The 26234-nt window shown below is 48.0% G+C and overlaps 1 protein-coding gene across 2 annotated transcripts in view; it reads right to left on the bottom strand.

The window, feature by feature from the left end:
* The window catches only part of PLEKHH1 (pleckstrin homology, MyTH4 and FERM domain containing H1), a 375057-nt gene that overhangs the window by 29973 nt on the left and 318850 nt on the right, over window positions 1–26234 (bottom strand). For both annotated transcript variants that reach the window (XM_078659588.1, XM_078659589.1), the window contains exons 22-23: window positions 18293–18448; window positions 17098–17195 (exon numbers count right to left, since the gene is read on the bottom strand). In XM_078659588.1, the coding sequence (XP_078515714.1) occupies window positions 17098–17195; window positions 18293–18448 (254 nt within the window). The remainder of the gene's footprint in view (window positions 1–17097; window positions 17196–18292; window positions 18449–26234) is intronic.

Genomic DNA, 26234 nt, shown 5'->3' with positions numbered 1-26234 from the left:
CAGATCCTCTCAGAGGGGCAGCTTGAGCAGGACAGATGCTTTTGCCCATGACCAGACCGTCTGTACTCCAATCTGGTGCAAACAGTATGACTTAGGCCCGGTAGGTCCTGACCTTCTTGAGAACTTTTGGACTTGGTATCAGCGGAAAGTGATAAAGAAGTTCTGAGTTCCTCTCAAGGCGAACGTGTCTCCAAGCGAGAGACACCTGGAGAACTCCAAAACGCAGAAGTGCTGACATGGCGAGTAGATCAAGTTATCATCCGCAGAAGAGACCCTGCACCACCTCAGGGTTTAACTGCCAATCGTGATCTGCTAGACACCAACGGCTAAGCTCGTCTGCCCTGGCATTTAAAGATCCTGCCAGGTAGTTCACCACCAGGAAAATTCCTTGGTGGTCCAATCATTTGCAGAGGCACAGGGCCTCCAGAACAGGGTCTGTGACCCCACCCTGTTTGGTGCAACACCACATGGCGGAGCTATTGTCCGTGAGCACCTGTGCCAGCCTCCTTTTGATGGATGGAAGGAAGGCTTTCAACGTCAAGTGGATGGCCCGCAGCGCCAGGCGGCTGATATGGAGGCAGGTCTCTGCCAGAGACCAGAGGCCTATGATCTTCACCTCTCATAGTTGGCTGCCCAAACTCATTAGGGACGCATTGATCACCACTGTTATCTCTGGGTGGGGTAGGAATAGGGTCTACCGTTGACCCAACAGTGATTCTGTAATCTCCACTGCAAATCTTCGCAGTCTCCTCCAAGATGTGGACATGGTTGGGGAGGTCCTGGTGATGTTGGGCCACTGAGACTTCCGATCCCACTGCAGATCGTTCCCGCATATGCCATCTGGCATGCCGGAGGCCCTCAATCCCAATAGCCTCAGAGTTGACCTCACTTAAATACAGGACAGAGGCTGAAAGTTCAGGATTATCACCTGAAAGTCCTAGACTCTCCTTTCCGGGGGGAAGGCGAAAAACTGAAGTGTGTTCAGAATGTCATACTTTCAGGGAGGTGGGAGCGCACCAGACACGCCCCAATGAAATTACCTTTTGCATGATGGTTCATGTAGTTCATTATTTCTCGCTCTGTTCAATTCAAAGTGTTCATAGCCAGTGCTGTATTATTAGTTTCAATTCGTATCCCTAGACACGTGTTTCATGATTCCTCAATCGTCAGTAGGGAAAAAGCAAAGTTCATAGGTTGCAGGGCATGCTGCCTTATCTCTCAGGACCAGTTCCACTCACAACATGAAGGTGCAGGCTCCCGAGCTCGTCAGCTCACAGGAATTTGATACTTTCAGGGAGGTGGGAGCGCACCAGACACGCCCCAATGAAATTACCTTTTGCATGATGGTTCATGTAGTTCATTATTTCTCGCTCTGTTCAATTCAAAGTGTTCATAGCCAGTGCTGTATTATTAGTTTCAATTTGTATCCCTAGACACGTGTTTCATGATTCCTCAATCGTCAGTAGGGAAAAAGCAAAGTTCATAGGTTGCAGGGAATGCTGCCTTATCTCTCAGGACCAGTTCCACTCACAGCATGAAGGTGCAGGCTCCCGAGCTCGTCAGCTCACAGGAATTTGATACTTTCAGGGAGGTGGGAGCGCACCAGACACGCCCCAATGAAATTACCTTTTGCATGATGGTTCATGTAGTTCATTATTTCTCGCTCTGTTCAATTCAAAGTGTTCATAGCCAGTGCTGTATTATTAGTTTCAATTTGTATCCCTAGACACGTGTTTCATGATTCCTCAATCGTCAGTAGGGAAAAAGCAAAGTTCATAGGTTGCAGGGAATGCTGCCTTATCTCTCAGGACCAGTTCCACTCACAGCATGAAGGTGCAGGCTCCCGAGCTCGTCAGCTCACAGGAATTTGATACTTTCAGGGAGGTGGGAGCGCACCAGACACGCCCCAACGAAATTACCTTTTGCATGATGGTTCATGTAGTTCATTATTTCTCGCTCTGTTCAATTCAAAGTGTATTATTAGTTCCTCAATCGTCAGCATGAACTGAGCGAGCATGAACTGAGCGAGAAATAATGAACTACATGTACCATCATGCAAAAGGTAATTTCATTGGGGCGTGTCTGGAGCGACTGGAGCGACAGTATCAAATTCCTGTGAGCTGACGAGCTCGGGAGCCTGCAACTTCATGCTGTGAGTGGAACTGGTCCTGAGAGATAAGGCAGCATGCCCTGCAACCTATGAACTTTGCTTTTTTTCCCCTACTGACGATTGAGGAATCATGAAACACGTGTCTAGGGATACGAATTGAAACTAATCATACAGCACTGGCTATGAACACTTTGAAATGAACTGAGCGAGAAATAATGAACTACATGAACCATCATGCAAAAGGTAATTTCGTTGGGGCTTGTCTGGTGCGCTCCCACCTCCCTGAAAGTATCAAATTCCTGTGAGCTGACGAGCTCGGGAGCCTGCACCTTCATGCTGTGAGTGGAACTGGTCCTGAGAGATAAGGTAGCATGCCCTGCAACCTATGAACTTTGCTTTTTTTCCCCCTACTGACGATTGAGGAATCATGAAACACGTGTCTAGGGATACGAATTGAAACTAATCATACAGCACTGGCTATGAACACTTTGAAATGAACTGAGCGAGAAATAATGAACTACATGAACTATCATGCAAAAGGTAATTTCGTTGGGGCGTGTCTGGTGCGCTCCCACCTCCCTGAATGTGTTCAGAATGTCGTCGATGAAGGGGAACGTCTGAGAAGGAGTCAGGTGTTACTATGGCATCTTGATAGTGAACATCAAAGATGACAGAAGGTTCGCCGTCATCTGGAGGTGGTTGATGGATCCCTGGGGCAAGGCTGCCTTCAACAGCCAGTCGTTGAGGGGGACGATAGAATATGACTCCTGAGCGCCAAAGGTGTGCTGCTACCACCGCTATCGTTTTTGTAAACACCCGAGGGGCACTGGTGAGACCATAGGGAAGCACAGGAGCCTCCTGTCCCACCACGAACCACAGGTAGAGGCGAAGGGCCTGCAGCATGGTTATGTAGAAACAGGCGTCTCACTGGTCCAACACCACCATCCAGTCTGCAGGGTCGAAGGCACACAAGACCTGAGCCAGCATGAGCAACTTGAATTTTTCCTTAGAAAGGAAGGCATTAAGAGGGCGCAGGCCTAAAATAGTACAAACAGCTCTGTCCGTTTTTTGAGCCAGAAAAGTAGCAGGAATAACAACTAAAACCTACTTCTGGCGCAGGTACGGTTTTGCACTTCCTGCCACAAAACAGAGAGATGGTCCTCAGTCAATCGTTTTGGGATGGTGGAAGATGTGGTGGAATGGAAAGGAAGGGAATGTGGCCCTACACTCCATGAACCACTTTAGAGCAGATTCTGCCTCTTCCCTAAACAGGCGAGTCTCATCAAAGGGCATGTCTTAGAGCGACGACTGGACATCGTCTGAAAAAAAGGTTAACCTCAGCCAAGCATTTTGGTGAACAGCTACACTAATACCAATAACCTGCTCAATGGAATGGTTGGTGTCCAAGCCACACTGAATTGTGAACTTGGCCATGTCATGACCTCTATAGCATGGCATGGACAGGTTGGAGATCTTCAGGAACACCTGGGACTACTTGAGACACTGTTTCCCAAAAGGTGCAAAGAATAGCGCCACAAAAGGCAACTGGCATTCACTGATCTAAGAGGAAGCTGGTGGATGGGACTACTCTTTTACCAAACATTTTCAGCTGTTTTGACTCCCCATTGGTGGGGGGGTAAGTGAAAATGTGTTTGGGTTTGTTCTGCTTTTAAACACCTGCAGCACCAAGCTTTCAGGGGAGGGGTGCGGAGATAAAAATGCAGGGTCACCCGTGGCAGGGTGTTGGCGTCTTGAGATCTGAGAGTTGACTGGGGGGCCAAAGTAAGCTGTGGCCCATGCCCTCAACAAGTGCCTCACTGAAATACAAGAGAGGCTCAGTGGACGTTTGCACCAGCTGCACAATTCTGCAAGGACATTGGTCTTGATCTCCAAAGTGGGGAGCAGGAGGACAAGGAATTCAGCCACCCTACACATCACCATGGTGTAAGAAGCGGTAACTTCAGTGGATGGATCAGGGGATGATATGGAACGTATCAAGGCATTTACTACCTTGAAGGTCTTCTACCAATTCTCCTTGTGGTATGACTTACCAATCATCATTCATGTCATACTTATTGTCCGAATCAGTGCCAAACAGGGAATGCAGTGTATATGTTTGTGGAAAAATACAACTGGGGGGCACTACCAACCAGAATATAAGATCCTTAAGTATTTGCCCGGCGGTGTCGCCTCTTGAACCCACAAAAAAGTTGAACTATTGAAGAGGCAGGCGCTGGAGACTGGAAGGCAGGAAACAAGGTTTTTATTTTCTCCGGAGGAGAACACAACGAAACGGACAGAAGGTATCGTTCTGAGGTGCTCTAACTGCATCCCTGAGGCCTGGCCTCTTATACACAAGTTTATCTCTTTATTACATGTAACACATTCTCGTTGATACTTTGATGTACGGAAAGACATCCTCAGAATCCCCCCCTTCCCAGCCCGTTCCCACGCAAGGTTACAGTGGAAGTCCCCGCCCCGTTCACAACAGGTGATGGTCATCGCGCAGCTGGGTATTCCGCCGATTCACGGAGTGTGCGGGTTTCGATCGGATCTCGTGGGATGGGGGGGGCTTTGATCATCTCGGGGGTCCTTTGAGGAGGGAAGCTTTCTATTGTATGGGGAGGGGCAAGGGATTGGTATCGGCAGAGCTAGGTGTCGGCCTGGGAACGGGGAAGACAAACGGGCACACGGGAAAAGGGGTTTGCATCAAAAGGGCCGGAGATCATGACGGGGAAGCAGGGAGGTGTCGCGCTGGGAACAGGATGAGGGCCTGGGGCAGAGCAGCGCCGAAGAGGGGTTTATGACTCAAGGCAGGTGCAAGCAGGGGGTTGCCAGCGAAGCTAGGAGAGAGAGAGAGAGAGAGAGAGAGAGAGAGAGAGAGACGCGCTGGCTCTCGGCGAGAGCAGGTAAGCCATGGTGTCCAAAATGGCGGCTGTTTTACGCGCACAAAAGGTTTAAGGAGAGCAAGAGGGCGCCGATAATGTTGACGGTTTTCAGCCTAACTTTCAACAGTCCTCCCTTTTCAACATATCTAGCCAACTTGCTTACTCAATGTCAATTTTCATCAAATTCCTAACTTCGGTATCATACAATGCCCTCATATGTTCGCTTCCAATGTCCACAGTTTTGGGAAAAATACAACTCGCACATAAGGAACACATAGGTGGCAAACATTGAATTCCTAAGCATAGGCCACATATTACAACTACGGGAATCAGGATAATGGTGAGCAGTCTCCAGCCCCAGCTTTTGACGGTGTCCCAGAACCAACCACCAAGCGACCATTCTTCTTGCTCTTGGTGAACTTCCGAAGAGAGTCTGTGAAGATGTTCGATGGCTTTGTACACTGAGGGTGAGTTGTCCGGTATGTATGTACAACAGCTGGCCCCAATAATGCGGCATGCTCCTCCACGGTCCGCCAGAACCACATCTAGAACGAGGCGGTTCTGAAGAGCCACCAAACGGACCGCTTGGAGCTCGGCAGTGTTGTTGGCAAAGATGCCCGCTGTGATGTTCATGGTTGTCTCGACTGCCTGAGTCAAATGTCGGATGGCACGGCTGTTTGCCATCGGGCCCCAGAGGGGGACGAGTCCTTTCATAGCATCGAGGAACTGTGCCCCTGTTGAGTCGGCTTGCTCAACGTCTTTGGCTCGTTTTTGTCTGTGGTGATTCGCTGGGGCCACATAAGTTGGAGGAAGGACGAAGGAGATGTAGCAAGTGCCCCCCCAGCCTTTGGGGAGCCAGGTGTAGGCCTTCGTGCCACAGATGAAATACATGTTTGGGGATGACACAAAGGAAGGTGGATCCGTGGAGTCCAAAGTTCTGGTAAAGCGGCAAGCGCTGCGACCCACCAGCTGTGTCCCAAGTCCTTCTACACACATGTGGCCTGTGACGTTGATGACCGTCAGGGCCACAGTCAGAGTGGCAGCCGTTCGTTTCCGCAGATAGGAGAAGGTGGGTCTGGTTGGATTGTTGAACACCTGCATTTCGATTCGTTCTTTGGCCGGGATGTCCATTTGGATCGAGTCGCTGGGGGTCAGCGGGCAGAAGTGTGTCTTTGTCTTGTTTCGCCCGGCCCCATGAGGAGAATGTGCTGCAGTTCTGCTGGAGGTGGCATTGTCCGTATAGCTCTCTTGCAAGAGGATCAGCCAGGCAAGGCAGGAGCCGTGGACGGAGAAGGGTGAAGGGATGAATGGTATTGAATGTCCAGTGGCATGGGGTAGCAACCCACAGATCCAGCAGTTGGTGGCGTTGGTGGCAAGATTGTGCTGGTGAAGTAGTTGCACGAAAGAGTTGTTCCAAAACTCCTTTCGTCTCTCTCTTAGTTGAGGAGAGAGCGAAATTAGATAATGTTCCTTCACGGTGGTAGGCTGAGCAGTGGTTAGGAATGTTTCGTGAGCAGGTGCATGTTCTTCCATAATCCAGAGCGTAGTCATGAGGAGAAAACAGAGGAGAATTACGATGAAGAGTGCAATTGTCTTTGAGCTATGGAGCCTGTCTATTCTCGGATTTCTGTAGTGGGTATTTCCTGCTGTCTCCGTCGGCTTCTTATTTGGCGCTTCCATCATCTTCTTATCTGGCGCTTCCATCATCTTCGTCTTCAAGGTGCTCGGTAGTGGGCAGGACCACAGACTTAGTTTTAGCTTCTCTCCAGGTAACCCTTGGTAGTTTGGGTCACCGTTCTGAGATCCTCTAACCTAGTCCGTGGCCTACTTAGCCGAAGCTCCCTCCTTTCGACGCAGGAAATACCCTTCTCGAGATGGCACAGTGGGGTCAGGATGTTTTGAAAGTTCAAGTGTCTCTGTATCAGGGTAGCAGTTCAACGATGGTCGGTCCTGGTTCAGGAGCTCTTCTTGGGTGTTGACGGTGTCTGTCGTGGCCAGGGCTGGAGAGACCTTCTTGCAGTGATGAGCGTGCAGCCAGTGTTTCTTCCCCTCCACTCGAAGTGCGGTCCGAGTGGTGATCAGCACTTGCCAGGGGCCCGTCCACCGGGGTTCCAAACTCTTTGATCGCTGAAAGTTTCGGATCAGCACGAAGTCCCCCGGCTGGATGGCGTGACCCGGACCCCTGGAAGCATCGGGGATGGCCTGCTGCACCTGCTGATGAAGGACAGACAAAGTTTCAGTCAATTTGTACAGATAATCAGACATTAGGACATCCGGAACGTCATGAATGGAAGTTGGTTTCGGGGCAGACCAGACGCTCATGGGTCGACCGAAGACAACTTCATAAGGGGTTAAGTGATGTCGGGTGGGGGTAGAGCGCATCGATAGCAATGCCAATGGGAGGGCGTCTGGCCATTTCAGGCCCGTCGTAGCCACTATTTTGGCCAGTTTAAGCTTTAGTGTGGCGTTGTGTCGTTCGACAAGCCCAGCAGATTGAGGGTGGAAGACTGCGTGGAATTTCTGTTTGATACCCAGCCCATTTAGGATGAGCTGGATAACGTTGGCTACAAAGTGGGGGCCATTATCACTCCATAAAACACGACAGAGGCCATAACGGGGGAAAAACTCCTTTAACAGGACCTTTGCAGTGGCCATAGCGGTGTTGTCACGGGTTGGATATGCTTCCACCCATTTGCTAAATGCGCACACCACGACGAGTACATATTTCAGGCCTTGGCATCTGTCTAGCTGGATGTAGTCCATCTGCAGGACTTCAAATGGGTGGTTTGGGACCCCAAATCCCCCCCGGGGTACTACAGTTCCCTTCCCGGGGTTGTGTTGCAGGCATATTAAGCATTGTTGGACCAGGCGTTTGGCGGAATCTGGGATCTTGTCATTGTGCCAAACCCTGGAGACAAGTTCGATCATGGGGGCTGATCCAATGTGGGCAGGGGAGTGTGCCATGGTTAATATGGGAATCAAGTATGAATCAGGTAGCAACCATCTGTTCGTGTCTTTTGTCCGCCAGCAGCCTTCATCGTCTTTCAATCCCACCCGTGCCCATTCAGTCAATTCGTGTTGTGTGCTAGCCGTTTGTATGTCTCTAATTGTGTCCTTGGCGTCAGTCCAGTTTTCTGCTTGTGACCTGGTCACGTACATATGTGTTGTCGTTCTATTTTCAGCTGTCGTTCGGGCGGTGATGTCGGCTAGTGCATTTCCCTGTCCAATAATGTCTGTCACCTTCTTGTGTGCCTGGCATTTGATAACGGCAAGTTTGTTGGGGAGGAGGACAGCTTCGATTAAGGCGGAGACTAAATCCCCGTGCAAAATGGGTGTGCCGTGTGAGGTCAAGTATCCTCTCTCCCTCCAGAGGAGCCCAAAATGGTGAACCACCCCGAAGGCATACTGGCTGTCGGTGTAAATGTTCGCCGTGGTTCCTGTTGCCAGGATGCAGGCTCTCGTCAAAGCAATCAGTTCCGCTGCCTGGGCAGATCGCTGGGTGATGCGGGCTGTTTCTACTACAGTTCGAGCCGTGGTGACTGCATAGGCAGCGGAAGTGGTACCATCGGAGAGTTTGATGCAAGAACCGTCCACCCACAACTCCCCGTCGGGGTCAGGGAAAGCTGTGTCTCTGAGATCGACCCTACTCCTGGTCTGTTCGTCCGTAAGAGTCACGCAGTCATGTACAGGGTGCACATTGGGATCGTTCTCTGGCAAGGGTAACAGAGTTGCTGGGTTCAGTGTGGTGCATCTTTTCAGGGTGATATGGGGGGCAAGCAAGGTCAGTTCGTATCCAGTCAGTCGTGCACTCGTCAGGTGTTGCGTCTTGGTTTGGTTCAGGAGGGTGTCGACTGCATGGGGTACCAGTACCGTGAGGGAATTCGAGAGTACAATCCCCTCGCTCTGTCGGATAGAGACTGCAGCAGCAGCTACAGCTCGAAGGCAGGCAGGCAAGGCTCTGGCGACAGGGTCAAGAGTGGCAGAGAAGTAAGCGCACGGTCGTTGTTTAGGACCGATGGCCTGGGTCAAGACAGATAAAGCGCACCCCTCCCTTTCGTGAGTGAAAAGGGAGAAGGGCTTTCTGTAATCAGGGGTACCCAGGACAGGGGCTGAGCAAAGGGCATCTCGTAGTTCCGTGAAAGAAGTTTGACACTCAGGAGTCCAAGGGAGTGGGAAAGGGACGTCTTTGTTTAGGAGAGAGAGCAGTGGTTTTTCAACGAGGCTGAAGTTTGGCAACCATTGTCGGCAGAAGGAGGTGAGGCCTAATAGGGAGCGAACCTGCTTCTGGGTTTTAGGGACAGGGGTGTCTAGAATGGTCTGGATTCGATCAGGGGTGAGTTTCCTTCCATCTTTGGACAGAAGGTGGCCCAGGTAAGTGACCTGGGGTAGGCAGAATTGCAACTTCTTCTTGGAGACCTTGTGGCCATTTTCCGCAAGGAAGTGCAAGAGTTGAATGGTGGCGGTAACCGCTAGAGGGGTGGTGTCGGCTGCCAAAAGGATGTCATCGACATATTGTACCAACACCACCCCGTCGGGTAACCGGACTTGGTCTAGTTGCCTTTTGAGGGCCTGGCTGTAGATGCTAGGGCTCTCCGTGTAGCCTTGAGGGGCTCGGCAAAACCTATATGAGCGGGATTTTAGGGTAAAGCCGAAGAGATATCGGCTGTCTGGGTGGATGGGGATGGAGAAGAATGCGTTCTTGAGGTCGATGACGGAAAAGGTGGTGGCAGTGGATGGAATCAAGGTCAGGATGGTGGTGATGTCTGAGACCACAGGGTACTGGGGTACCACCACTTTGTTGATCTCTCGGAGGTCGATGATGAAACGGTATGCTTTCTCATCTCCCTCTCCCTGCTTCTTGATAATGGGCAAGATAGGGCTGTTGCAAACGTTGCTAACCACTTCCTCTACCACTCCTGCGTCTATCAGTGACTGGATAATCATTACCAATGCCTTCTCGCCCTCTGGCGATATCCGATATTGTGGGAGTTTTGGGAGTGTCGCGTCTGGTCGGACAGTAATGTGCACTGGGTCAATTAACATACGCCCTACGTCCGAATCCGCTTTTGCCCACAGATACGGAGGTAGAGTGTCAAGCAGGGACGCGTCGACGTCGGTGATGGAAAACATGTGTCGGGGGGAACAATGTCTAAGCAGAACGGGGTTGTCGTAAAGAAACACTCGAACTCCATCTTGAGAACACCTAATCGTCGCTCGGAAGTGTTTCAGTAAGTCAAGTCCCATAATGGCGTCAGGGCTATTGGAGGAAAGCAAGAACGTGGTGTCGGTGGTGTTGTTTTCTACGTCAAAGAGAATCGGGGCAGACAAAGGGTTGGTGGAGGGCGTTCCATCGAAACCTGTCGATGTTATGAGTGAGCCAGACAAGGGTGCCCTTGGAATCAGTCGTTTAGATAACGCACTACGTGTTGCGCCAGTGTCTACCAGAAATGGAGACTTGGTACCCAGGACCTTAGCAGTGACATAAGGGCCCTGCTGGTCAACATAGAGCTCGACTGGATCCCTCCCTCGCCCTTGGCTGTCCTATGCAAAGGTGTGAGTGTCGTCATAGTCAGATTGTTGATATTGGTTCTGTCTGGGTCGATCGAACGTATTTGGTCTGCTTGATCTGTCATTAGTCGCGTCATTTGGGGGCCCTCGTTGTGGTCCCTTAGGTCTCGGTCCGTTTGCTACATCCCTGGGGTCTCTGTTCCTGATCATTTCCAGGAGAACTGGGCACTGGGATTTCCAATGGCCAGTCCCTTTGCAGAAAGCGCACTGGTCATCTCTAAGGTCTGTGCGTCCACTGTAGGGAGTCAGAGTGCGGTCCTGGGGAAATGCAGTCTTAGGGACGTTTGTCTGGTAGTTTCCCCGGTATTGGTCTCGTCCTATAGTCACCCCTTGCAGTTTGGCAATCATCACCCTCTCTTTTAAGTCTTTCTTCTTTTTCTCTGTCGCCCTATCGTTTTCATTTTTCTGATGCTCATAATATTGGGCCATTTGGAGAATCGCTGTAGGTTTGGAGGCTGCCCAACTACTCTCGCTGGCCTGTAGTTTCTGGGAGATGTCCAATGATAGGCCCTTAACATAATTCTGGACAAACAGATGGTGTCCGGTTGCAGTGGTCATGTCCTGGCCGCTGTAATCGGAGAACACCGTTTCAAACCGGGAGAAGTATTCCGATACATCCTCCTGGGGTTTTTGGCGACAGGCTGTTACTATCGACCAGTCCACTTTCTTTTCTGGGATTAGGGTTTTTAATTTCTCTACGATTTTATCTGGGAGGTCTAGAATGGATTTCAACGGCTTTTGTCCTGGTCCCCGTTGTTTGTCCAAGTCATCGAGTTGTGACCAGGTGTGTCCGAACAGCTCAAGGTGGTCGACTTTCCGGATTTGCTTCCACACATCAGCTGGCAGACATAACCCGAAGAACAAGTCGATGTCAGCCAGGGTCATGATCGTTGAACCCAGGGCTGTACCTAATTCAGTATAGAAGGCAGTGGGGTTTTTACGTAGGTCGGGTAGAGATTTCCGGAATGTCAGTATCTCTTGCCGGTCCCATGGCTGGTAGACCCAGTTGTATACTACCCTTCCCTTTGCATCTTGGTTGTTTGCATCATCGTGAGTCCCTGTACCTCGAGGGGGAACCCAGTAAGGGGCAGCCTCACGTATCGGCATCATGGTGTTAGATTGCTCGGTTGGTGGTTCGGTCACTACGGGGGCTGCGGATTTAGCTCCTGGCTTTCGTTCAGTGAGGTGGCGGAAAACCTCAAGCGTACGCGTAAGGAGGTCCGACACATCACACTCGCCCTCATCCCCGATATCGACCTTCCGGTACAGAGTCCTTAGGCTCTCGGGACCTTTGTCTCGATATCGGTCCTCGTATGCATTCAAGACATGATAACACAGTCGTACGGTAAAATGTCGTCTGTGACTCCCTGTATACGAGCTGAACATATCTGTGATGTACTCTTCATCATCCTTCCTTTCTACCAGTGTCCTCGCTATTTTGTCGATCCCCGCTCGCTCATCCTTGTCTAGTCTGTTTGTTCTTGCAGGGCCAGCCCCTCGAGTCTCATGGTCATCTAACGTTGTTGTTGATGCGGGTTTTAATACAAGGGGTTCGGCTGGCACAGAGGCTATTGGGGCCGACGCTGTGGCGGTACCTTCGCTTGTACCTGGGGGTGGCGCGTGCTGCGCCAAGGGTTGAGAAGGGGCATATGGAGGGGGCATGTAGATGATAGGAGGACCTAACAGCAGGTCCTCATTGGCTTGTCGTTTCGAGGGTAAGTCAGGGTAGAGCATGGAGGGGGTTCTAACCGGACACTGGCTTGGCGTTTCCCTTTCTAGTTTTTGTTTAGCTTTCTCTCTTTCCTCTATCTCCTTTTTTAGTTTCTGAGCAGCTAGGTGGGCTGCTTTTTGCAGCTCTTTTTCCAACCTACTCTCAGTTTTCTTTTTACGCTGTTCAGTTTCTTTTCGCCACATGCCGAAGCTGTCAAGCATAGTAGGTGTTGTCTTGTTTTTACCCAGGGCGGTTTCTAGCGTTTTTATTTTATCATCATCGAAGGATCCTATCAGGGGCCATTGACTTTCTTGACCCTTTTTTGTATATTTATGCCATAGTTTACTATAGGCTATAGCGGTCAATCCATGCTTCATGAACATGTCCTTATTAGGGGTGCCTTCCAGCGGGGCTGGATGGTCCATCTCTAATAGGCGGTCCGGGCTAAACAGGCTACTCATCAGTGGGGAGAAGACAGACATGACGGCTCGTAACGAGGGACTAAAAAGTCAGCACTGCCTATCTTATCACTAGGTGCAAAGACTAGACAGAATATTTCTATTCTACGTTGTTTGCAGGCAGTGAATACCTCATGGATCACAATAACCAAAGACCAATAAATAACAATGGGGAGAATGAGTAGGTCCGCAAAGATCTGCGCTACCTACCTTTTTCACTATCTGCAAAAAGGGTGGTCTCTTCCCTGTTTGCAGACAGGGAATCTCCAGGAAACAATAGTTTTGCGAACAACAGTTCAGTTTCAAGCAATTATTGGGTGGGGGAGAAAAAAATAAGCACGGCTGCTACCCTACCTATCCTCCACTGCTTGCAAAGAGAGAGAGCCCGTTGTTTCTCCGTTTGCAGACAGTGAATCCCTCATAGATCAAGATAACAAAAGACCGATAAATAACAATGGGGAGAATGAGTAGGTCCGCAAAGATCTGCGTTACCTACCCTTTTCACTATCTGCAAAAAGGGTGGTCTCTTCCCTGTTTGCAGACAGGGAATCTCCAGGAAACAATAGTTTGTGAACAACAGTTCAGTTTCAGGTGATTATTGAGTGGGGGAGAAAAATAAGCACGGTTGTCTGCCCTACCTATCCTCCACTGCTTGCAAAGAGAGAGCCTGTTGTTTCTCCGTTTGCAGACAGTGAATCTCCAAATAAACAAAAAGAGCAATACTAGTATTTAACAAACAAGCAATCAAGCAATTTTTTCGCAACTTGTCGTGGTAACACGACCTTACCCGGACCGCATGGACAGTTTCCTGACTTCCGAATCCAGCGCCCGATCGTCCTCTCTTCTTCGTTATCCTCGCGGCACTCCTGATGGTTCCCAGTCAGGACCGTAGATCACTCGAGAGAGGTCTGTTCGGAACCAGTGAAGTTCGGATGATCGGCTGTCAGACGAGGGTCTATCGGACAGACGCGTTCCCGATCGTTGCAGTCGTTCACTTTGTCGTCAGGACCTCTCCCACTGGATCCATGGGTCGCTGATGGGCCCCACGCTTGGGACGCCAATTGTGGAAAAATACAACTGGGGGGCACTACCAACCAGAATATAAGATCCTTAAGTATTTGCCCGGCGGTGTCGCCTCTTGAACCCACAAAAAAGTTGAACTATTGAAGAGGCAGGCGCTGGAGACTGGAAGGCAGGAAACAAGGTTTTTATTTTCTCCGGAGGAGAACACAACGAAACGGACAGAAGGTATCGTTCTGAGGTGCTCTAACTGCATCCCTGAGGCCTGGCCTCTTATACACAAGTTTATCTCTTTATTACATGTAACACATTCTCGTTGATACTTTGATGTACGGAAAGACATCCTCAGAATCCCCCCCTTCCCAGCCCGTTCCCACGCAAGGTTACAGTGGAAGTCCCCGCCCCGTTCACAACAGGTGATGGTCATCGCGCAGCTGGGTATTCCGCCGATTCACGGAGTGTGCGGGTTTCGATCGGATCTCGTGGGATGGGGGGGGCTTTGATCATCTCGGGGGTCCTTTGAGGAGGGAAGCTTTCTATTGTATGGGGAGGGGCAAGGGATTGGTATCGGCAGAGCTAGGTGTCGGCCTGGGAACGGGGAAGACAAACGGGCACACGGGAAAAGGGGTTTGCATCAAAAGGGCCGGAGATCATGACGGGGAAGCAGGGAGGTGTCGCGCTGGGAACAGGATGAGGGCCTGGGGCAGAGCAGCGCCGAAGAGGGGTTTATGACTCAAGGCAGGTGCAAGCAGGGGGTTGCCAGCGAAGCTAGGAGAGAGAGAGAGAGAGAGAGAGAGAGAGAGAGAGAGACGCGCTGGCTCTCGGCGAGAGCAGGTAAGCCATGGTGTCCAAAATGGCGGCTGTTTTACGCGCACAAAAGGTTTAAGGAGAGCAAGAGGGCGCCGATAATGTTGACGGTTTTCAGCCTAACTTTCAACATGTTTTCACTTTTGTAGGTTGCAGGTCGAGTGGAGGAAGTGGTGACTTAACATCAGCCGGGCACAGTCTCCATCGGATCACTATGGACTTTGAGTGGGAGAGTACAATAGATACCGGCATTGGTGGAGTTGGCATTCAGCGCCGAATTAACAGGAACCGACATGGACCATGGGTGCAGAGTCAGAATTAGATATTCTTGGGTTCAACTACCCCAGAGGGTGGGTTCGCAGAGGGCAAACCCAACAATGGTATTCCAAACGGAGAGCCTCTCAACTCCAAGGGGCTGGAAGGCACACCAGAAGACATCAGCAAGTTTCCAAAGAGTCGGAGCATGGCCTTGTGGATCTCTTCGATCTGTTTTGGGTGGCAGATGGCCCCAGAAACTCATGTTATGCCAGAACAAGTTGCAGGATAGGCTCCAATGTCGATCGACTGCGGGAGTGAGACTGAGATTTAGGGTGATGCCCCCCACTCCTTCTCAGGAGAATGCGAGTGGTAGGACGGGGCCAAGTCCTGCTTTGATTTCTTGTGAATTTTCTTTGACCTATCCTGCAACTTTGATCAAGACAGAGACTCTCGAATGACTCCTGTGACATTTGTATCTAGAACAGGAACATAACTGGGGCCGAACTTTCGACTTGGTCCAGTCTCATTGCAGAGTTTTTCAGTCTTTGGCGATGTAAAATTTCAATTTGCAGTCTCGTATGGCCTTCGTGTTCATTGCCATGCAATCACTGCAGGCCTTAGAATCGTGTCTCAACCCCAGGCAAATCTAATGAGGATCTGTTATAGATATTTGCTTGCGATAGTCCTTATAGGGTTTAATACCAGTGTTTTTGGGATGTGACATTTACCTTTCACACTGAAAATGTTGGAATAGGTAAGAGTCTCATAGAAGGAGAGGTAGCTCTGATCCGTTGCACAGAAACAAAGGAACTGACGTCAACGCATAGGATTGGTGCCTATGTAGGCTCCTTACATCATTTCCGGAGCGGAACAGTGTTCATGTGGAGCTATAGGACACCAATTACTGGTGTGTAGATGTACTGCTGTAAAGTTTCCAGATCCAGTCTGACGGCCAGCAAAAACTTAAAAAGGTTAGGAATTTGCATCTAGAAATCTCTAACAGAACAGTATTTAACTATAGCATATCATAAAGTTTGAAGACAAAAGCACAAGTAAGAAGTCAAATTTGTATATAATTTTGTGACTAATCAATCTGATTTTTTAATAAAATTTCCAGAACCTAAATCCCCTAAGAGTGGTCACAGAAATATGATCAATTTTGCAGATCAGTGTACCTTTACATACAGCATTTGATGTTTGTAAAAAAAAAATTATTGCATAGAGGTCACGGAACATGCAGCATAGATTCACATAAGCTGATCTCTACGATCTGTCAGCAATATTGCCCCCCTCGTGTATTAATTATACAGTAAAGATATTTCACTTCAATGCTTTAAGCATGTAGCATAACAAGCAATAGGATGCCTCACTATCCACTCTTACTTTCTTAAGCAGAAACTTAAGTCTAAAAGTGATTTTAAGGTTAATTGTGGAGGTGGCTTCCATGTCAGGATTGGAGGCTAGCACTCTCATAAAAATCATAAGGACATGCCTTTCCCCAGGTTTGAGGCTAAAGAACAAGTAAGAAGGCGGATGTGTATATAATTTTGTGACTAATCCATCTAATTTTTAATCAAATTTCCAGAATATATTTCACCTAAGTGTGGTCACAGAAGTTTAATCACACTTGCAGAGCGGTGTACCCATCTACTGCACCTGATGCTGTCAACAACATCCAAGTGCTTTCTGATCACACTACTTATGCCAGTACATCATAGACGAAGTCAACATTGAACTAAATATGACCTTTTAACACCAATCTGTGTGTTATACGTCCTCTGCATAGCTATCCCCAGCCATTTCCACAAGACATGATATTGAGAGGAACTGTACAGACAGGCATTGCTGATGCAACCCGTAGCAGTACTGCATGGTTTTTTATTCACTAAGATTGCAGTGTTGGAGCCATTCAACAGTGTAAGCCAGCTTGGAAAATGAAAAATTGGTTATAGTCCTAGGATTGACAGAAAAAGGCAGATTGCAGAGAGGCAACACGATATTCTGTGCTGTGTGTGCCTGCCTAGATCTCTATACACTGGCACTCTACAACCAGACCTATTGGATTTGCAAATGCTTGTTTCTATGGTTCACATTTTTGTATCCCTGGCTTGTGCCCCAAATACAGCAAGCCAACCACCTACATTAAGAAAATAACGTTCAGTTTGTTAAATATTCATGTTTTGCTCCAGTCAGCATTGCATTGGTCTTTTTTTACAGTAAAGTACTACAATTTAAACAAAATTGCTAGTATACAGATTAAGTAAAATATAGGCATACCTGTTTTTGTAGGTCAGTCGAACGATTTTGGTACCTTCATATTTTCCAGGGTGCAATTCCTTTAGGGCCTGTTCCCATTTTGAAATGACATCACAGACCTACAGTAAAAACCAGACAATTCAATGGACATGTGAACTCCAAAATGGTGTGAGGAATTGTGTGGGAGACATAGAAAGTGAAATGTAGTTACATATAAGAAAGTAGGTGGTTAATACTACAGAACTGTTGTAAAATGTTGGGTACACAGAAGGTGGCAAAACTAGTCGAAAACATATTTCAAGGTGGAAGTTTCCGGGAATCAGTCTACGCCTGTAGGAAAGTGCAGGGGATGTACGCTTGTGGGGCTATGCCTGGAGTAGGGGACTTGCCAGATTGTGATGCCTTTGCAATGCACAAGAGATCAGGGTTCCACCACACGTTGGACAATATAGTAGGATCTTCACTATGTGTTGTCAAATGTGGGTTGACTTTTGAAGGTTTCGTTTTGGGGATGATTTACCAGTAGACACGAGTCACCGCATGGGGATAACGGGGGCCAGCAAGAGGAGGACACAAAGGAAACCTTAGAACTAAAGAGGTTTGTATGGGAAAGAATTATCTTTAAGACAGTACGATGTTTGCAGTGTCTTGAGGCTTGACTGGGCTTAAGTTCAGTAAACTAGCTGTCCACATTGGTGCAGGTGTGATGTTTGCCTTGCTGGAGTCGATTTTGTTTGCGAACTAAAGACCATGGCTGTAGCTGTGAGTATGCAACTGAGCTGGTGCAGGCAGTAATTAGCAGAAGCTAACAGAAACAGCCAGAGTGTATCTGAATGGCTTTATTTTGAGTCTGTTGGTGTCTTGAAGGTGATTTAGGAGTCCTGATGGCTGGAATAATTGAGTCCCAGACTTCTTTCTAGTTACCTCAAGCTGCAGTGGTACAGAAAGCTTTAGGCCGGAGAGATGAGTCTAAAGTAGAGGAATGGAATGTAATCTAGTCTGTAGTTTGTTCATGTCTCTATGTGTGTACATTTGGAAGTATGCATGGCAATTATTTTACTGAAACTTGCTGAAGGAAAAACCATTAGTGAAATCAATCTGGACTGAGACACTTATTAAAGGTTTTTAGTGCTGCCTAAATCAATCATTGGTGCACAAGGTCCTGGTGTTGATTAGGCAGAGTAGACTGTAGTAGATCCTACACACTGCAGATTACCTTCACATCCCCCTGCAGGCAGTGCTCCAGGTCTTTGCCGGAAGGATCGTCCGTGAAGAGCGAAAACCCAGAGTGAGAAGGCTTCCTCATGCCGGTCTCTTGGTTCAAAACTTGGAGGAACTCATCCACCGTGGTCGAGCCATCAAACCCCACAACCTAGAAAAAAGGAGAACTATCAGACCAGTGCTTAATTTGTAAAATATTAAGTGCCAGGGCACTGACCAGGAGGCCACTGCAGCTTGCACCACCCATCGCCCCTGTCATCGCTGCCAAAACAACTACTAACCATCTCTCTCGCATGTAAATGTGACAGTTCAGATTATTCCAGGTCCCCAAAGCTAAAGGAATGGCTGGGGAGGCAGGTATTAGTATTTTTTTATGTATATTGTTTTCCTAAACAACTGGTATACTGCTGATCTCTAAATGACATGAGCAGCGCCACCTTGTGGCAGACTGCCTTAAGTGTGGTGTTGACAATTAGGTGCCGGTGCCGAGCACCGGAAACCAATTAAGTGCCGGACGGTGCTCAGCACCGGAAAGCTCCGGCCCAAATTAAGCACTGTATCAGACACACTGAGCAACAACAAGCAGGCGCAGGAACACAGTACATCACTCTCCTAGGCCCTGTGGGGTTAATGCCTGTGTCAGTAGCCAGATGTTTGCTTCCTGGTAGCTGCTCTAGGATGTGTCATGCAATACCTTCATCATGTAAGGAAACTGTCGGCTACATATTCCTTTAAGCCGCAACACTTTCTCTTCTCACTTTAATTATCCTTTGCAGCAATGAAGTATCGTTTGAGTGCTGACGCCCATTTGAAGAAAAATAAAACAATCCAACACGGTCTCTGCACACAGAAGTTTCCACATGAAGGAATAGAAGCAGATGAGCGACATTTCACTTCAGGATATAACTCTGTGGAAGCTTCTGATTGAATCTGTATGCAAATCCCCAGTAAAGTCCCTATAGTTTATTGTGAGCATGCATAATGCAGTGAGCTTTCAATCAAGTAATATTAATCTTGAAAGTTGTCCTGCAAAGGTGTATTTCCCAAAAAATGATAAAGAATCACTGACACTGAGCGTGAAATGGTTACTTATCTGTAGGAGTCGTTTGACAGCTTAAACGTGTTTCTGGATTCACATGTTGTGGATTTTTCTACCATCTAGTGGTTGAGTCTGGCATTCTCCATTACAGACTTTTATTAATTTTTAGGTCTAGCCTAGACAGCGATTGTGCTGTTTCTTGGAGACATTCTGTGTTTAGGATATGGGCCCTCCCATTTTTAGGTTTTGCCTGCACAGTGCTTGGTCAATCTATTGTTTTTATTATAAACTTATAAACTTATAAGGGACTTACATCCCACCTCCTCTCTTTCCTGGCTTCTCACTGGTTTCTGTGCATTCTGTGCATGCAACTTACATTTGCTCCATTTCTACTAGGTGTAGCATATTTCGTCTGCTTCTCTTATAAGTTTTCTGCTGCCGAAATACTGTTAGCATCCGCTTTGGTGGAACTATATTTTCATAAAGTTTTGCCTTTTACTATTGCAGTATATTCATATAACAATTTATCACCCGAGAGATTTAGTGATTTGCATACAATCACAGGATGTTGCACGGCGCCACCAAAACTCGAACCTCGATCCCCAGTTCTTGAGTCAGTAGCCTGCCCACGGCGCCACATTCTCTCCACTCCTGTGTCACCTGTGCGGGAGCTCTTTCATTCTCCCAAATAATGAAAACAGCTCTTTATTAATTACACAGGTGAAACTGATGCATTACCAATGCTTGTTTTTGTATTGGCTCCTCTTACTGTCTTTGGGCTTTTCATTGGTGAAATAGCTTAATAGTCCCTCCTTTGTAACGTCCTATACAGACTGGCCCCGTTACATGGGCTTTTACGCTGCATGTCCATTTTAACACTTCGGACCACTATTTCTCCCTTTAGCTGTCCTCAAGCAGCACTAGCGTTCAGCTGTTCTCGAACAAAGCTCGCCGTGCACTTTTATTTATTATTGGCGCATTAGTATGCTTAATTTTTTCCTGTCTTTGGCACGCTACCCTTAATCTTGAACAATGGGGGCCCGCGGCTCGCCCAACTCTATTTTTACATCATTCAACATTTTATTTTAAACAGTGCGCTACGCTGCTCGTAATCACCAACAATGGCATCCGTGCCTTTTTCTTTTGGGCAGATCGCCCAACTCTATTTTTTTTAATATTAAAAAAGTTTAAATAGCGCAGCACACCGCCTTTAATCCTCATCAATGGCGGCCACGTGGCTCGAACAACTCTAATTTTTCATTAGCCCAACATTTTTTCAAGCAGTCAGTCACCCCGCTCCTAATCACCAACAATGGCGGCCAGCAGCGGCCAGCAGCGTACAGGACAATGAGTTCAAGAGGAGCATGCGTCATACAATATTGTACCATGTTCACACATGTCGCCCGGCCCTTACTATAGATGATTCGCTTGCGGTGAAGCTTGGGCTCCGTTTCGTTTGTGCACCGCCAAGACCGAGGACAGTGAATTGCTACTTTCGTTCCATTAAAGAATGGCATGTCCTCTTGTTGAAGCTGCAGCAGCCCACTTTGTTATGTTTGTGAGGAGAAGGTCCCTAAGAGCCCTTGTTTTTATTTTATTTATTTTGAAAGTTTTATATAGCGCGAACAGGATCTTTGCAGATATCAGAGCGCTTTACAAGGGCATGGGGGTAAAAAATACAAAGTAATAAAGCGTATATACAGAGTAATATATGAGGTAGTTAGGTACAAGGTGCAAGTTACATAGGTGGGATAAAGGACATGAGGTAGATAACAGGTGAGGTAGTGTCGGTACACAGTGTATAGACAGACAAATGCGTCAATAGTATAAAGTGCAATAATAAGGAGCATATACCTGCTTAAACGTGTTTAGAATATTTAGAGTTTAAAGGAGGGAACAGTTGAGGTAGGTGTGAGCAGGGTGTATAGTCCCACAGGTGCGAGAGTAGTAAGGTACGTTGAGAAGGAGAGGGTAAAGTGTGCAAAGTCAACCAGGTGCGTCAATAATATAACAATATAACAATATACATAATCAACCAAGTGCATCAAACATTATAACAAAATACAAAGAGTGAGCGTATACAGTTAGGTTGAGGTAGGTGTGAGCAGGGTGTATAGTCCCACAGGTGCGAGAGTAGTAAGGAACGTTGAGATGGAGAGGGTAAAGTGTGCAAAGTCAACCAGGTGCGTCAATAATATAACAATATAACAATATACATAATCAGCCATGTGCATTAAACATTATAACAAAATACAAAGAATGAGCGTATACAGTTAAGTAATTAGAAAACACGGGTGGCACAGTAGACCAGGGTCGGGAAGGACTTGCAAGGCAGATTCATGAGTGATACGGAGCAATAGATCATGTGTATTTTGCCATGAGGATCGCTTTAACTTCCCTCTTAAATATTGTTTCGGAGGAGATGAGCCTTGTTTCCGGAGGGAGTGAGTTCCAGATCCTGGGTGCCATTCCTGAAAAGGAGCGTTTATAAGTTTTTTCCTTCCGAAATCTTCGAGGTTTCAGCAAAAGATTGTTTGTGCCTCTAGTAGTTCGGGAGCCGCCCGAGATTGTCAGCTTTTGAGTGAGATAGGCGGGTGAATTCCGGTGCACAGCCTTGTGTGTCATGCAAGCGATTTTCAGTTGTATTCTGGCTTCAAAAGGTAGCCATTTCAGTGATTTAAAGTCCGGGGAGATGTGCGAGTGTTTTTTTGAGCCAGTGACGAGTCTCGCTGCGGCGTTAAGGGACGCTCTTAGGGGTGCCGTTGTAGTTAGGGGGAGCCCGCAGAGGGCGGTGCTACCGTAATCTATGTGCGGGATGACTATAGATTGTACTGCAGTTTGGAAGTCTTTGGCAGGAAGGAAGGGTTTGAGTTTCCTCAGGGTATTGATTTGAAAGTTCGCTCCTTTGGTTGCCTTGCTGATGTGCTGCTGCATGTTGAGATTGGTGTCCAGTGTTATGCCTAAAGATTTTGCGGAGTCAACTACGATGGGCTGTACATTTAGAGCCGTTAAATGCTTAAGCCATGTTTGAGCCGTGGATATTTTAGCGGGAGGTGAGATCAGGAGGAACTTGGTCTTCAGAGCATTGAGTTTGAGGTGGTTCTCAGAAAGCCAGGATTGGGTGTTTCTGATTGTGGTGTTCAGAAGCATGATGTCCTTGGGAGATTGTATTTTGAGATAAAGTTGGGTGTCGTCGGCATACATGTGAAAGTGCACATTAGATGCCTGTAGCAATGTAGTGAGAGGTTCCATAACTAGGTTGAACAGTGTTGGGGAGAGGGAGGATCCTTGAGGGACGCCTAGCGATACAGGTACCGAAGAGGACAGCAGGTTGTTGCTTTTGAATCTTTGTGTTCGGTTGTGTAGGAATGAGGTGAACCACTTTAGAACAGTCCCAGATATGCCCATTCTTGTGTTTAACAGTTCGAGTAGGTTCTCATGTTTAACTGTATCGAATGCTGCGGAGAGATCCAGAAGGATGAGGAGGCAGGTGTCGTTTTGGTCTAGGATTTGGAGGGCATCGTCCACTATGTGGGTCATGGCAGTTTCGGTGCTGTGCCCTGCTCGGAAGCCTGACTGATGAGCGTTTAGGAGATCAAACTTATCTATGTGTTTAGTCAGTTGTTGCTGTACACATTTTTCCAGCAGTTTAGCGAGAGTGGGAATGTTTGTAATAGGGCGGTAATTGTTTAGATCAGTGGGGTCTGCTGTTGGTTTTTTCAGTAGCGGAGTGACTTGCCCTACTTTGAGGGCGTTGGGGATGGATCCTTGTTGAAGAGAGCTATTGATAATCTTTGACCAGAGTGGGAGAAGCCAAGGAGAAAAGTCCTTTACAGCGTTAGCAGGAAGGGGGTCGGAGAGGTGATTGGAAGGTTTCAAGGTGTTGAGCAGTCTGCCAATTTCCTCTTCGGAGTAGGTGTCAAAGGCTGACCAAGTAGCATTGTTCTTTGGTTGAGGCACTGCTGTGTGTCGGGGGTTGGAGTACAGGATAGCGTCCTTGAGGAGATCGCTTCTTATTCTCTCAGTTTTTTGGATAAAGAAGGCAGAGAAGTCTTCGCAGGAAGGGGTATCGCCCATAGGGCTGGGTGTCTGGGGTTGCTCTTTGCATTGTGTTCTGACTAACTCAAACAGTTTTTTTGGACGGTTTTTAGCTTGGGCGAGTTGGAGGCTGAAGAAGTTTCTTTTTGAGCGCTTTATTTTCCTGAAGTAGGCGTTTCTCTGTATCTTTAGACTTTTTAGGTGCACTGCAGAAGGGGCTGATCTCCAGGTGCGCTCTGCCATTCGCATGGCTCGTCTATCCTCATTGAGGCTACCGTCATACCATGGGTTGGAAGTCTTCTTGGACGAGACTCTTTTCAGTTGCATGGGCGCCGCCTCATTGATTATTGTGGACATAGTATTGAGATAGTAGTCAGTCAGAAGATGAACGTCTGATACGCCGGGAGGGGGAAGTAGGCGAATGCAGCTGTTCGGCGGTAGGGAGTTTGGATTGAGTTTCTTCAAGTCTCTTTTCCACACTTTGTGCTTAGGGGGTTGAACTGAGTTAAGTCTGATTTTTTCCTTGATGAGGAAGGAGACAATGTAGTGATCTGACCAGTCACACGGTTGGATTGATTCCAGTTGAATAGCGCCCTCTTTGGAGATGATAAGGTCAAGGGTTGAACCTCTCTTATGGGTCGGGTTATTGCATATTTGGTTGAGATCAGATGCGTTGAGAAAGCTTTTGAGGCTGTTTACCACTGCGTCATTGCTGTCATTCCAGTGGAGATTGTAGTCGCCAAGGAAAATTTGGGTGTGCTGCCGTCCTGAGTTGGCTGTAATTGTGTCCATGAGTTGTTGGACGAAGGAGAGATTGTCCCCAGGTGGGTGGTATATAATGTGTAGTGAGCATACCGGTTTGCTTTCGCTGATGATATCGAGGCAAAGGTATTCACAGGAAGTAAGAGAGGGGACGGCCACTTTGGAGACTGAGAGGTTGCTTCTGTAGATGCAGGCAATTCCACCGCCTGTCTTTATGGCCCTGTCAAGTCTAATGATACAGTAGTTGGGCGGGACTAGGATATCCAGTATAGGTGTGGAGGAATCAGACAGCCACGTTTCAGTCAGAATGGCTAGGTCCAGTTCCCGGGACGTGATGAGGTCGGCGACCTCCGTGGAATGTCTTTGGGCCGATCTGCAGTTGAGAAGTATGCATTTAAGGCTAGGGGTGCATTGGGTGGAGGACGATTCCGTAATGAGGGGTACATTAGTGAGGTTGTTGGGGACAGCGCCTCTGTTATCCTTTTGTTGCCTAAGGGGGTTGGATATAATCGTTGGGATGGACATGTTGTAGGTAGCTAGTGGCTTTTGGGGAGCCGGGTCGTAAGAGTGGAGAAGGGTGTGTACGTCATGGTCAGAGATCGGGTTGGAGGTGCGTCTGGGGCGATTGGTGGTATTGCAAGAGGGGGTAGAAGTCCAATGTGGGGGGAGATGTGTGTTAAGGCGAGTAGGGGGAGAGGAGGAAGTGTTGTTTGGAGGAGAAGGGGGAGTACTGCGCTTGGTAGTGACGAGATTGCAATTGTTACTGCGATTGTTGGTATTGCGTGGGGGGATAAAGGTCCGGTGTGTGGAGTGTTGTGTGGTAGGGCGGGTAGGAGGTGAAGGGGAAGTGGTGTTAGGTGTGGTAGGGGTGTTGATGTGGGGGTGTCTGGGGTGTGTGATGAGCAACTCTTTAATGGAGTGTACTTCTTCTTTCAATTGGAGGAGGGTAGACATAATAGTGTCCAAGGTGATGATGGGTGCGTTGACCGGGGGTAGTCCGGGTGGAGAGTCGGAACTGATGAGGGTGTTGGGGGCGTTAGCGAGAGGGCAGGTGTTTGGAAGCGCATCCGTGCTAGGGGGGGAGCGGAAAAAGGGGGAGATGTGTAGGCTGGCTGTTGTGGGGGACGATGTGGGGTATTGAGGAGTGAGCGAGGGGGGTGGGAGGTTGATGGAGGGGTGCAGGCTAGGTGTGGTGGGAGTGCTAAGTGTGGGGGGGGCAGAAGTCGGAGAGAGAGACATGTTGTGTGTGGTGCCATTGGGGGAGAAGGGGTGCTCCGAGAGAAAATGTGCTGGGGAAGGTATGGGAGTGCACAGTGTGGAGGAGGAGGCAAGAGGAAGAGCGGGGGTACGAAGGTTAGTAGGAAAGCTGGGAGAGCGAGTGGTGTGCGTAGGGACTAGGTCTTGTGCAGCAGCGACTCCTGAACACCGCATGAAAAAATAAACAGCAGTACAGGATATACTTTGAAATAAAGAGGTTGCTCTCCTGCCCGTACCTTGGGTAATGACAGTAACAGCAAGCAGAGTGGATCAATCAGTCCGCTACGTAAAGCTTAAACTTTAAAGTGATGGCCACACTTTTGTGTTTTTCTGCGCGGCTTGTCAAAAATAATTTTTTTCAAGACTATTTTGTAAATTTTGACTAGCGCGCCATGCCATGCTTTCATTTTAATAATACCGCCCATGCAGCTTGCTTTTCTTCTGCAATGTGAAGCCAGCATTCCCGCTTATTACTGGGACCTCAAGCACCCACCTCCTGTACTGTAAGTATATTTCTATCTAATTTTTATCTTTAAGTTACTATTTTTGATGTACTTGGAACCCTGAATTGCACTCGTGTCCCCGTGTTTTTTTTAGATTTTAATAAGTTCTATTTTCCTTCCTGGAGGTGTATTTATCATACTCGCACTTTCATGTTACCCAAGTTTCAGAGTTGCTGCCTTGCTCCCTCTCACGCAACCTTTATGCGGTGCTGTCACATGTACATTCGTCTTAACACTCATTTTAGGTTGCTGCTCCTTGCTTCGTCATGCTACATATGCTGTCCCTTAAATGTATTTGCTTACACACCTGCAAGTAAATAAAAAATGTTCTCATTTAC

The sequence above is a fragment of the Lissotriton helveticus genome, chromosome 9 (assembly GCF_964261635.1).
Source record: "Lissotriton helveticus chromosome 9, aLisHel1.1, whole genome shotgun sequence".
NCBI lineage: Eukaryota > Metazoa > Chordata > Amphibia > Caudata > Salamandridae > Lissotriton > Lissotriton helveticus.
The sequence above is the reverse complement of the archived record's forward strand: the minus strand, read 5'-3'. Positions and strand labels throughout refer to the sequence as shown.